Source organism: Geotrypetes seraphini, chromosome 7 (assembly GCF_902459505.1).
Source record: "Geotrypetes seraphini chromosome 7, aGeoSer1.1, whole genome shotgun sequence".
Taxonomy (NCBI): Eukaryota; Metazoa; Chordata; class Amphibia; order Gymnophiona; family Dermophiidae; genus Geotrypetes; species Geotrypetes seraphini.
The window spans coordinates 75,759,897-75,774,054 of record NC_047090.1 but is presented as its reverse complement, the minus strand read 5'-3'; the positions used below and the strand labels follow the sequence as shown (position 1 = coordinate 75,774,054).

At 41.8% G+C, this 14,158-nt stretch overlaps 1 protein-coding gene across 1 annotated transcript in view; it reads left to right on the top strand.

Moving 5' to 3' along the window:
* The window catches only part of INTS13 (integrator complex subunit 13), a 151,918-nt gene extending 138,071 nt beyond the window's left edge, over nucleotides 1-13,847 (top strand). The window contains exons 16-17 of the mRNA XM_033951172.1: nucleotides 7,013-7,148; nucleotides 13,522-13,847. Of these exons, the coding sequence (XP_033807063.1) occupies nucleotides 7,013-7,148; nucleotides 13,522-13,561 (176 nt within the window). The 3' untranslated portion in view covers nucleotides 13,562-13,847. The remainder of the gene's footprint in view (nucleotides 1-7,012; nucleotides 7,149-13,521) is intronic.
* Nucleotides 13,848-14,158: the final 311 nt, after the last annotated feature.

Here is a 14,158-nt window from a genome sequence, read left to right as displayed (position 1 = left end):
TGTAACACATGCTTTAAGTTTATCTTATTGGGCAGACAGGATGGACCATGGAGGTCTTTTTCTGCCATCATCTACTATGTTACTATGTAATGGTACCAGCAGGATTCCTGGCCAGCTGACTCCCCATGACCTAATTTGTTTGGGGGGGTAGTATTTTAAATCATTTTCCCTATGTAAAGATGAAAGCAGTAATGGAATTCAAAAATGTATGAGATAAATGCAAAGGAAACCTTTATGGAAGACATGGAACTAAACAAGCTAAGCAGTGAATAGATGGCAACACCAGTAATTGAGAAGCAAAGCCAGTGCTAAGCAGACTTCTACAATCTGTGCCCTTACCACGGCTGGACAGATTCATCTTCAGTAGTTGGAGAGCAAGGCCAGTGTCAGGCAGACTTCTATGGCAGGGCTGCCCAAGTCCGGTCCTTAAGATCAACTGGCAGGCCAGGTTTTCAGGATATCCACAATGAATATGCATGAGAGAGATTTGCATACCAAGAAGGCAGTGAGATTCCGGAACTTGGAGGCAGCAGAAATGGCTGTGCAGCTGTGAAGCTCCCATTCCCAAGCACTCTTTTGGCGTTTTCCAGCTTTAAAATTTATTTCCTTAGAAGCACAAAGCCTGAAATTTTATCAAATAATGGCTTCTAATAAGCAATCCAAGCCTGAAACAGCTTCAAAAACAGGTAGGAAGGCAAAAAGATTAAAGGAAGATCAACTCACTCCTTCCAAGACTCCCTTACCTGTGGACACTTTGGACATGATAAAGCTAATTGAGGAGCTGAGAAACATTAGATTAGTGTTTGTAAAAGTCTTTAGTTTTATTTTGTGCATGTCATTATTGTAATGCCGCCTAGATATAGGCGATGATAATTTTTAAAAAATAAAATAGACATCCCTTGGACTTTTTACATTGACTTGATGATATAAAATTACTTCCTTACTGTTTAGTTATTATACAAACACATATCAGGCTCTCTCCAAGATTACTTTGTGTGTTCAAACTTAGACTAACTTAAACCACTGTAGCTCTCAAGATAGCAGCTGAATATCACAAACTATCCATAGAGTTAGTGCCAAAGCTGAACGCAGGCATTTTGCCTATTTGAATAGTGCCATGGTTGTCTATAGCAATTTTCAGTGGTACTGTGTAGTGCTGCTAAAATTCATGAATAGGGCTCAAGCAGAGCACATCTGGATAGCAGCTGCCACTATCTGGATAAGTGTTTTTGAATATCTGGTCTGTGGGTTTTTTTTTCTATTAACACACAGCAGGTGAATAAATAGCTTAATTTTTAAAAAAAATCGGTCATGGAAAAAGGAGAATACACTTTTTCATTCAGGGAATACACAATAGCCAAAGTAATATCCACCCCCTGAAATTCTCCTTGCACAATTAGAAATCTACCTTTATCCTTATAGGGCAATCTACTGTGGCTAGGTATAGGCAAAGTAGGTGCCCAGTCTAGGGTTTAGCCACAGGTAAATACGACAAAGCAGTTAGTCCTAGAGGCAAGTGGAGTATAATTGGCATGCAAGAGATAAAAGGAAGAGTCCCATTCACTTCTGCTTTGGAATAATGAAGTATTTTATTGAAACTATAAACCAGTATGTTTATAGGGAACAAACAATGCAACAGTTCTATTTTCATTGTGAAACTGCTTATCTTCAATTAGGTGCTTTTAGTTTCAGTTCCTTTTACTGGTCCTTATTTCTCAAGCTTCCAGTCTCTGATCCGTTTGGATATTGGCTCCCAATAATTCAGCCAGAAATGGAAGGAAGAACAAAAGAATTATTTTCTCCAAAATATATAGCTTTATCAAGCCAGCACCTATATTCACCTGGGCAGGAATTGCACAGTCTCAAAATCTCCGGCCCTTCCTCTGCTCTAAAAGCAGGCCTCAATTTTCACAGTCTTTTAACATTTAGGCTGCGGCCTAATACAGGGCCTTCACTCATAGGCCTTCAACACTTCGGTAAATGATATAGTCAACATTCAAGAAATTTCACCATCCATTCACCTGCAAGAAAAAAACCTTATAAAACTACCTTTGAGCCTTACTGCATAGCTCAAAGGAGTGGGTTCTGTCTCCCAGAATAATTCTGGTGTTTTTGTACCTGCCCAAGTACCCTTCAGGTTATACAGAAATATCTTTCACTGGGTTTCATCAGAATTCATAGCTGAACTTTTCTTTGCCACCTCATTCCATTTCTTCACAGCTCTCCAAGAAGATTCAGCTAACTTCCTGAGCTGCTTTTGTAAAAAAAAAAAAAAAAGTTACCTTTTGGAGGTACTGCCAGGCAGCTTTTGGTTTCAAGTTGAATCAAACTTTTGTACTTTCTAGCAGTTTCCACAGCTGCAGCTTTTCTCTCAGTCCTGCCTGGGTTTGACCTGCAGCTTTAACTGCAATGCAGCATAACAATTAAACAGCCTTTTCAAACCCCATTTCAATCCAGTATACTCCAAGTCTTCAGCCTCCTAAATTTCCACAGTCACACCCTACTCCATTGCTAGAGCACTCCATAAACTCAGGAGTGTGGCTTGGCAACTTCTGTTAGAAACTGCTGACCTGGTTGTAACTCCTCCCTTCTGGCTTGTAGTGCTGGGATATTTATGGCCAGCCTCAGGGGTCTGCTTGCCTCTGATTGGTGCAGTGCTAGGAGGTGTGTTTACCTGGCTTTTCAGGGTTTTCTGCCTAAAGTTTGTATTCCCTTTTGGAACTAAATAGTCTGGTTTAACCTCTCCTTTCTGTCTCACACTTGGTGACTTAACTTTTCCTGCCTGCAGTGCTTCTTTAGAAAGATATGAAATAGAAGCTGTCAGCTTCTGGTTTATCTTTTGACAAATGCCTAGGCTTAGCTATGGGTGGTGTATAGTTATCATTTGGCATTTCTGAGTACAACTCAGAATTTACAGGGGCTTCCCTGTGCTACTAAGGCCTGGATTCTATAAACGGTGTTCCGAATGTAGGTGGCAAACTGCTGCCTAACCAGCCAATCGGGACACATGTTTTTTTTTTTTTTTAAAACATCCCGAGGCAGGCTGCCTACATTGTAAGTGCCTCCGGGAACCTAGGGAGACGTGTAAGCTCGCCTAAGGCTAAGCATGGGCATGCCTTGGCCCGGAAGTAGCATTAGGCGCCTGTATGTGCCTCCCTAGGCCCACGGTAGACACGCATAATGTAGGCCAGCAAAATGCTGGCCTACATTTTAAGCAGACACAGCCACTGAGCTTATCGCAACAAGGGATCTCCCTGCTGCAATAAGTTCCATTTTAAGCAGACACAGCCACTGAGCTTATCGCATCAAGGGATCTCCCTGCTGCAATAAGTTTAGTGGCCGTGGCCACCTGTTCCCCTGTACATCGCTGGCAGGTGGGATGCCCAGTCCCTCCTACCGGAACTCCCCATCCCTCTGAACATCGTGGGCATCCACCCGCCGGTCATCCCAGTCCACCCCTTCGGACCCCCCTCCACCCCTACCTTAAATTGTTGGCCGGCCGGAGGCATCCTTCCTGCCTCCAGCCGGCTGGCCCACCATCTCACGAATGGCGAGCCTACCCCTTCCCGGTGCATCGTGGAATGCACTGGGAAGGCCCTGATTGGCCCAAGTGCTTAAGGCCCCTTCCATAGGAGGGGCCTTAGGCACCTGGGCCAACTGGAATCTTAGGCCCCATTCGCAGTGCATTCTGGGATGCACTGGGAGTGGGCTTATACTCCAATTGGCCAGATTCCTTAGACCCACCTCCCATGGGGTTCCGGCAGGAGGGATGGGGCATTCCTCCTGCCGTGCGATATACCGGGAGGGGAGTGTCCAGCAGTAGGGACTGGGCATCCCTCCTGCCGCATGATGTATGGGGGTGTTCCGGCAAGAGGGACTGGTCATCCCTTCTGCTGGTTGTCTTTGCAGGGGGGGGGGGGACAGGTTGCTGCTAAACTTATGGCAGGGAGATCCCTTGCCATGATAAACTCAGCGGCAACCCTATTCTCTAACCACGCCTGTGAAATAAACGTCGGTTAGAGAATCAAGTAATTAGGCAGGCTTAGACGTGATTCTCTAAACAACGCCCATGTGCGATTCTCAAAAGCCGCTTTGGCAGCTTCTGAGACTGGGCGTCCTATACAGAATCCATCCCTAAGTGTGTATTTCTCACATCCTTACACCTGTTTTATAAAAGGCTCTGTTCAGCAAGCTTTCACAAAAATACACAGGAAATCATGCCTGTCCTGACCTAAACATACCAATTCCTACTTAATTCCGCCCCTGGTGCTGTCTTGATGGGGGCATCAGCATCTCTCCTTCTTTCTGACCCCCCCCCCCAAATCTCCTTGGCTTTTTGCCAGCATGAGCAATATCTCCAACCTGCTGCTCGCACTAGCCTCGCCTCTCCATCTGAAGTCACTTCTGGGTTGCAGGACCAGGAAGTAATCTCAGAGCAAGAGCCGAGGCTGGTGCAGGCAGCAGGTTGGAGATGCTGCCCATGTCAATTAAGAGTTAAAGAGGGACTGGTGGTGGGAAGGGAAGGCATGTGTGCGGCAGAGGGGGGCAAAGAAGAGGACAGGAAGCACCCCTTATCCCAGGACAAGTAGGCAGCATATTCTCGACATGTGGGTGACGTCATCCACGGAGCCCCGTCGCGGACAGCTTTTCAAGCAAACTTGATTGAAGATCTCAAGTTTGCTAGTGCTGCACCGCGCATGCGTGTGCCTTCCCGCTCAGCTAGAGGGCACGTCTCCTCAACGTGGTCCTCAGTTCTTAGTTTTCCACGGAGCCAGAAAGCCCTGTCTCTCTTCTCTACGATCCTGTGCCTTTCTTGCACTGCGTCTTCTTTCTCGTTTTCGAGTAGGAAGTCGCTGTGCTCTGTCCTTTTGTTGTTTTCTTTTTCAGTAAAAAAATAAAAATAAAAAAATTTTTGTTTTCGTTTCTCCGTGACCGGGGCGCCCCGGTCTTTTTGTGGCCGCTTGGCCTCGTCTGCGCCACGGCTCTCTCTCCTTACTTATGTCCCGGCCTCTCATCGGGTTTAAAAAGTGCACACAGTGTGGTCGGGTTATCTCTATCACTGACCCGCACCGTTGGTGTATCCTTTGCCTCAATGTCGATCACCCTTCGGACTCTTGTCCTCGTTGTGCCACCCTTCAGCCTCGGGCTCTCCATTGGCGTTGGGCAAAGATCCTTGACCTCTTCGCCATGGAAGCTGGTAACGCCTCGACCCCGGTCTTGACATCGGCCTTGATGACCTCGGTCCCGGGCAAGTCTCCCTCGACCTCGAAGTCCTCGGGGGACATTTTAGAGAAGCCACCCAAATTGGAATTTAGACATCGAAGCCTGGATGTCTGAAGTTCTACTAATATCTTAGAACAAGATCTGCTGATGTAGAGCCTGCTCTAAAATACATGGTGAAATAATTCATTTGCTGGTGACATGCAGCAAGAATATCTGTTTTATTAGAAAAATAGATGTCTAAAATATCAGTGGAGCAACACAGAAACAAACAACTCTGTGGCAGCATATAAACATCTGGGTTGTAAAGTGGCCACATAGATGTTTGTGTGCTGGAACATAAAAGGTCATATCAATTATTTTAAAAACAGTATTTCTCCTGAAGCTATTTCTCCTGAAGCTTTTGTAAAAACCCAATAATCCCATTCACTTTCAGGGGCACCGATCAATTGGGCAATGAAGGATGTGACCTCCCCTAATCACTTCGAGTGGAGCACTTTTCTGTAACCTGGGCATCCGGGGTAGCAGATTAACTTTTCAGATAGTTCAAAATACTGCCATCAAATTAATACACAATCGCAAAAAATTTGATCATGTTACTCCGCTCCTGATTGAATCACATTGGCTTCCTGTTGCTCATCGCATTACCTTTAAAATTTTACTTTTAGTTTTCAAAACTCTGTCCTCAAACGAACCCCAATTCATTAACAAATTACTTATTCCCCATAGTACATCACGTTCTTTAAGTACCACTAATCAAAAACTCTTAACAGTTCCATCACTGAAAGTTATCGGAACTCGTCATCATGATATTTTCTCTGTAATGGCCCCACAATTATGGAACACCTTACCTCAGTATCTAAGAGAGGAAAATGACCTAAAACATTTTAAAGGCATTCTGAAGAGTTTCCTTTTTGAAGACGCTTTTAATTTATAATCATACTTAATGATTACCTTCCTTTTTTATCTTATTTCCCTTACCTGTTGTTTTTACCATTCATGTTTCCTTTATGCTTTATAAATACAATTGTAGTTCTGCCCTTTTTCCCTTATGTATCTGTTAGTTTATATGTCAGTATGTCAAATTTATGTAATCTATTATAAATAAGCTAATGTTTTAATTTTTATTTGTAAATCGCTTAGCAAATTAAATTAAGCGATTCAATAAGTTAAAAATAAACTTGAAACTTGACATCCATCATTTTGGACAGATGTTCATTCTCCTTCTGAAATGGAGAATAAACACCTATTTTTGGACCTGCCCTAGTCCCATCAGAAACATAACTAGACCATACCCCATTTCCTAGATGTCCATAGGGCAGCTTTGAAAAATTAGATCTTAGAGGTCTATGCATAGTGTGACCTTATGGCTCCAGAAAAAAGGGGACGGATTGAGACATCTGGGTTTTACTTCCATTGAAAGCAATGGAAGTAAGGAGAACAGATTGAGACATCTTGGTTGCTTTCAATGGAAGTAAAACCCGGATGTCTCAATCCGTCCCCTTTTTTCTGGAGCCATATGGTCACACTATCTATGCATGATAGATATTTTAAGTGTTGGTTTATGGACATCCAAAATGTGATTGGCACCTCTAAAATAAGCATCTATGTGTTTGTTTATATTTGTGTTTTATTATTTATTTGTATTAAAAATAAGAAACAATGCATTCTTTGCTTTAAACAATATCAATCCACTGGAATATTCAATTAGACCCTTTTATGTTCTTCTGTACTCATAATAGTAATAGAATTGACAAATCTTTGTCTTTTTATCTTGAAATGTTTTCACCAGGCCCCATGTCCTTGCTTTCCTTATGGAGTGCTCGAATTAATACTGCTAATTCAAGAAAGCACCAAGAATTTGTTGGACGTTTGAATTCTGTGAACAATAAAGCTGATTTATACCAACATCTTAAGGAAGAAAATGGGTTTGTATTGCTGAATTTATACCTTGGTTTATTTGTCATTGATTTTAATATAGAGCTTGGAAGTAATTGTGTCATGAGAAGCATACAACCTACAATTAACAAATGCAAAATAGCTTAAGTTTTATTTTAAACAGGAGTCTTAGTTTTCTTAAAGACAAACAGGATATTAAGGGGCAGATTCTCAAAACTAAAATCCAGCCAGTTTACCATGCATGTATTTTAGCGGCAAATTATTAAAACATCTTACTGAGGTCTTTTCCAAGTTTTCTAGCAGTCTCCGATACTGCTGTGCAAATGTAATATACAAGGAGGTCATTAATATTAAAATGATCTCTCCAAGTGATTCTCTATAATCACCGAGTGCTTCTCTAACCTCGTTTGCACACATTTGCACGTTTGCCACATTTGCAGCCAAAATTTACTGACAGGTCTGAGCTGTTGTTGCCTTACATTCTGATCAGCTCAGAACCCCCCCCAACGCTAATAAAAAATTGAAGATCAGCAGGAGAGATGCCTACTCTCTCCTGCCACATCACCCGACACTGCTACCCCCCACACAAATTAAAATAATTTTAAAAAACCAACCCAAATTGAAGTTTGGCAGGAGAGACTGCCAGGTGGGGTGTCAGGGGGGTTATTGCTTGGTGGTAGGAGAGAGTGGGCATCTCTCCTGCTGCCGGGTGGGGTGTCAGGGGTGTCATTGCTTGGTGGTAGGAGAGAGTGGGCATCTCTCCTGCCGGGTGGGGTGTCAGAGGGGTCATTGCTTGGTGGTAGGAAAGAGTGGGCATCTCTCCTGCTGCTGGGTGGGGTTCAGGGGGTCGTTGCTTGGCAGTGGGAAGGGTGTGGGCATCTCTCCCGCTGTCCGGGAGGTGTCAGGTGGGGGGTTGCTTGACTTCAGCGGCTCAATTTGGTTTTGTTTTTTTGTGTGTTTATTCTGTGCATGTCACCAGCGATGGGAACATGCATATTTAGCAAATCTTTGGTGTAGCTTCCATTAACCTCATTTGTATGAGCATTGTTTGGAGAATGACTCGCTTTTTAAAAATCCCTACAATAATGCCTGCGACAGAGGCCCATCGGTTTTTAACGTGGATTGTTGAGAATCTAGCCCTAAGTCCTTGCAACTAGATGATGTCATCCCACAGACTTCTAATGGATAAGCCTCTTCAGAACATTTTGGAAGCATTTGACACCTTTCATCCAAATTTGTATCTGAATAACATAAATGATTCATTGAGGTTTCTCACTTCCAGATGCAGACACTGTACTTGATCATTGTGGCCATAAGACAAGGAGGGTTGTAGACTGTGAAATCTCAAGGAGGTCTAAGTTTACATTCTGGTCCATTAGATTCTCAATATCTTCCATCTTATTATACTGGATGGAATAACCTGAGAGTACAAGAGATGCCTGGAACAGTGGATTGTAAAAATGCTGAGGACATATTGACAAGCCTGGCAATCTGGCTCTTGCAGGATGAGACACAGAGTATTGGGCCCTTGGAAGCTTGGAAAGACCATGGGATCTAATTGTCTGTTTCCAGAGTTTCATTCTAAAGTAAAAATTGCTTCAGAGGGTGAGAGCGATGGGGTCTGTACAGTGGAACTGTGTCAAAGCTTTAATGAGTACCACATGTATACAGCAAAGTTCAGATAAACTGGTCCTGGGATGGGGAGAGTAAGTGTAACCCTTTGGAAATCATTCTGGAGATCCACAAGGAAGTTTTGAATAAATCAAGAGCTTCATGCTTTAAATGATACAGTGACTAAAACCTGCCATTCAGCAGCGGATCCTGCAATAAGGGGTTACTGCTAGAGATTAGTGTAGTGCAGTGGTTAGAACTAGAGAATGACATGGTGGCTGTTACCTGTGGCTAACCCGCCGAAACAGGGAGATAAAAATAGTGGTCGCCACAGGGCCAGGGACAAGGCCATTCACCGCCCCGTGGAGTAGTGAATAGTCTTGTCTCCGCAGTGAAATAAGGGAACACACACGGTCACAGATCTCACGGTCCAGCAGCCCCCTCCCACCCAATTGCCACTGTCCCGCCATCTCCCTCCCTTCTCCTCACCTTATGTGGTGAATTTCATTTTTCTTCTCCCAGCAGCATGCTTTCAATAAGTCACATGCAGTTGCTTGGTTGAATCTTCTCCTCTGACGCAACCGGAAACAGGAAGTTGCATCAGAGGAGAAGATTCAGCTCAAGCAACCATGCGTGACTTGTTGAAAGCGTGCCGCTGGGAGAAGAAAAATGAAATTCGCCACATAAGGTGAAGGGAAGGGAGGGAGATGGGACTGCAGTGATTGGGTGGGGGCTGTTGGACCACGTGATCCTTGACCTCGCTTGCTCTCTCACATTAGGAAGGAGTGAGTGAAAGGGAAAGAGATGCTGGGCCAAGGGGATGAAGTAAGAGAGTGACAAATATTGAACCTACAGCAGGAAAGAGAAAGGGGAGAAGGACAGACAGGTGAGCCAGAGGAAGTGGAAGGAGAAAAAGGGAACGAAGCTAGATGAGGTTGGAGAGGAGAGAGACACATTGGTGTGGAAGAGGAAGAGAGGGGAAATCTGGACACAGGAAGGTAACAGAAACAGAGGGGAAATTATTTACATGGGGGCATAGGGACAGAGACATAAAGGGAAGACACATGGGAATGGTATATGGACATGGGGGGGCAATGCCGGACACAGGAGGGAGTATACAGGTACAGAGGGGAGATATTAGAAATGGGGAAAATAGGAACACAGAAGGGAGATAGTTTGTGCCGAATCAGCGTGGGAGCCTGCTCTGCTCTGCCTACATCAGTTGCTGGGCTTGTTAAAGCCCAGCGCGGGATAACTTTTGAAACATCCACTACTGCCTGCCTGCCAAATCAGCGTGGGAGCCTGCTCCTCTCTGCTTACGTCAGTGCTGGGCTTCTTAAAGTCCAAGCACCCAACGGTGCGCTGCCAAAGGCGTATGCTAAAGGCACAAACCTGAGAGCGCGGCTTTGAGCACCGGATTTGAGCACTGCAGCTAAATATTTCCTCTTACATTAGAAATTTTGAGGACAATGTTTACTTATTTAATACCAAGAACGTAAGACCTAAGATATTTAGAACTTAGGAGACTTGCTTAAAACGGACTGTTTGTAACTGTTCAAATCTGATCGCCATTTGAATCAGAACTTTATATCTTTAAACATTCCGTAGAGATTGCTAAACTATTGAATGACATCGGTGTTTACATCTCAGGTCCTAATCTTTTTAGAATTAGATTTTATTATTATTTTAACATTTTAAAACTCTTTTAAAAATTTTTGTACAGCAAAATGCATTTTTTTAATGTTATCATATTATTGCTCTTTTAGGTAGACTAAAGGATGTTAACACACTACCATTAGAGCTAACAATGACAGATAAGGTCAGTCTTAATCAGCAATTAACCTTAAAATCCTCTAACTCAGAGGATCTTCCATCCTATTCTATTAAAATCCACATTACTTCATTTAGATTCCCAAGATTCTTTCCTAAAAGAGAGCGGTTATTAAGACCAATTATTACCAAGAACTTAAATCTTTCTTCACTCAGTGAACTAATTAAAATCAATTGTGCATAGGTAAATACTCGATCCATCAGAGGCAAAGCTCAAATTATTAAGGATTAGATAACTGATCAGAATTTAACCTGTGTATTTCTTTCCAAAACCTTGCTCCATTCTGAAGAAGATCCTATCATTAATGATTTACTTCCCCCTCACTATAAAATCATTCCTCTCTGCCGAGAGTTTCAATTTTACAGTACAAGATTCTTTGATAAAAAATAGTTTAGATATAATTTCTTGCACTCCCAATCGATCAGATCTAATAGATTCCTTAAACTGCATAATTTTTTATCGGCCTCCTGGATTTTGGCCCCAGGCCAAACAGCATTTTTATGAATTTATTTTTAACAATTCACTTATAGCACCTCATTGCCTGCTGCTAGGCAATATTAACTTACATTTGGAAATAGAATCCAATCATGATGTGGTTGATCTTACTACTTTTTTAGCTTCCTTAGATTTTTCTACATTACAACCTTCACAAACTCATAAGGATGGTCACCATCTTGACTTGGTATCCTTAACTACTAAATCAGATTTTTCACCAAAACTCGAGCTACAGGGAGGAAGATGGTCACAAATTCCTTGGTCTGATCACTATATTTACTACTTCATTTTAGAATGGCCTAAGCAATTAAACTTAAATTCATTACAGCAAAAACAAGAAATTTTTTAGAAAATCTCCCAATCCAATTGAATTCTGTAAACGTGCCAATTCATTTTTAGTAGACAATATTCTTGATTTTCTACTCAACTGGAAAACAACTATAATACAATTTTAGATGAAATTGCTCCCAAACATGCCATAAAAAGGCAATTAGATGACTCTAAAAAATGGTAAGATTCTGAACTGCTTGGAATGAAACGCTCAGTACGTCGCCTTGAGAAAAAAATGGATGAAATCAAAATTAGTTGAGGATAAAGTAAAATGGAGACATGAAGTTAGAATTTACAAACAAATGTTAAGGGACAAACGAAAAACATATTATTCAGCTAAAGTAGGAGTCACAAGTACTAATGTTAAAAAACTATTTCAGTTAGTTAACAATGTATTTAATGTGACAAAAAAGATGCAATCTTCTTGGTTACCCCTTCCATCTTCTGATGACTTTGCTAATTTCTTTAGTTCCAAGGTACTATCCCTGAGATCTTCCTGTTCACCTTGCTCATTGAATATGGACTTTTATTCTAACTCTAAAGAAGAAGGAGTTCATGCAGACCTATGTTGGTCCACATTTGACAAGCCGGAATGGCAAGACTTTCATAAACTATTTCAAAGATATGCCTAATCATACTGCTGGCGGAAGGCAGTGAGAAGAACATAGGAGGGAGGAAAGGACAATTGTTGGGCCTGAGGGGGGGAGGAAGATGACAAAGGCATAGAAACATAGAAACATAGAAGATGACGGCAGAAAAGGGCTATAGCCCATCAAGTCTGCCAACCCTACTGACCCATCCTCTTAAGTCTATACCTAGCGACCGATATTCCAGTTCGACCCTCGAAGGGATCCCACATAGGTATCCCATTTATTCTTAAAGTCCAGCACGCTGCTGGCCTCGATCACCTGCGCTGGAAGCTCATTCCAACGGTCAACCACTCTTTCTGTGAAGAAATACTTCCTGATGTCGCTATGAAATTTCCCGCCTCCCGCCTCTGCCTCAAGGCAGTGAGGGGAACATAGGAGGGAGGGAATAAGGGACAATAGTTGGGCCTGAGGATGGAAGTAAAGATAGAAAGAAAGAAATCACCACACAACAAAGGTAGGAAAGATGATTTTATTTGCAATTTAATAATCAAAATGTGTCAGTTTGGAGAATTTTATATCTGCTGCCTATATTTTGTCCTATATTTGTCTATTTTTCTATAGTTGTTACTGAGATGACATTGCATATTTAAAAAATTCATCTGCCTTGACATCTGTGCCCTTTCTCAGCCTACCACTAGACCACCAGAGGGGGGATAGGGTGCAGAGCCTGGCAGAGAGGGGGGACAGGGTGCAGAGCCTGGCAATGAGTGTGGGGTTGGGTGCAGAGCTTGGCAGGGAGAATTTGGTTCAGAATTTGTTTTTTCTTGTTTTCCTCCTCTAAATTTAGGGTGCGTTTTATGGAGCAAAAAATACTATATGTTTATGTAACAAAATGGAAGATTAGGTTCTTACCTGGATAATCTTCCACAGTCTGTCCGGCCTGCCCTGTCAGTTTTCAATGCACCTGCTTTCTTCCTTGACTAAACTTATGCTTCAGAACTGGAATTTTTCTCCTCTCAGTTAGAAGTACATATAATCATATATGACTAATAAAGCCATAAGTTTGTTGAGTGCCTGAGCTCCATGTGTTTTGTTGCACATAGCAAGGTAGTTCGTTTGTACACCTATGTTGTTAGTTAGTGCACAGAACAGAACAGAAATGTACTATTGTTTTGAGGAAGTTCCCTATACCACTCCTTCTGCTTTCTTCTGTTATAGTGGATATCAATTACTTTGGTACAAACTGAAGAGCGCACTATACTCCAGCCGGAACTGAAAAAAAGTTGTTTTGGTCAGCCTTTAAAGCCATCGTCAGTCAGCAAAACACTGACTGTCACTGGCTGGATATCTATCCCAATGTTATTATGAGCTTTCTGATCCTTGTCCAGTGTGATGCTTATTGGAGACTTTGCAGTGTTTATGATGGCATAGGGGATTTTGTTTTCAGATAATATAACTGCAGTAACCGTTATGTCTTACAGTTGTGTCGTGGCTCCACTGATGCCAAATAATCAATTTGTTCTTTTTTTTTTTTTAATATTTCAGGATGGAAACAACAGAAAATGGAAAGGCTAGCAGACAGTAAATAGAAATTCCTGGGCTTGATTTAGCAAATTAAATAAGTACTTATGCTGAACTTTACATTTAGTACATCACAATATGGTTGTATAGTTGTTCTCTTGGATTTGTTTTTACATTTTTCTAGTTTTAAGCCACTTTTAGTCTTTTCTATCAAATATACACAAAGTGCCGTTGGTGAATTGAATTCAGCTGGATTCTTCTCCACAAACCTACTTTAGGATAAAGCAGATACTCTTCTAATGTATTGCAATACGTTTATTTCCCAGAAATAAATTAAGATTGAAAAAGTGTTTTGGGTTTTGTTTTGTTTTTTTAAGTCTTCATATTTCTCTATTCGGACTATTAGACTAAGCCGACAAAATAATCCTTTGAGAGCTTGGAAGATATATTGAACAATATCAGCTCATGTCTGTGGACCATCATACTTAGAAGAGGAAATGCAGTTAGAGAGGAAAGAAGGAAACATTGATACATGTTTTATAAATTAATTATACAAAAAGTACGTAGTAGTGATCTAATGTGAAGAAATGGTATGACCCTGTGATCCCATTTTCTGTGAGGTACTGTATACTGCAGCTGTTTAAATTGATGCAAAATATTT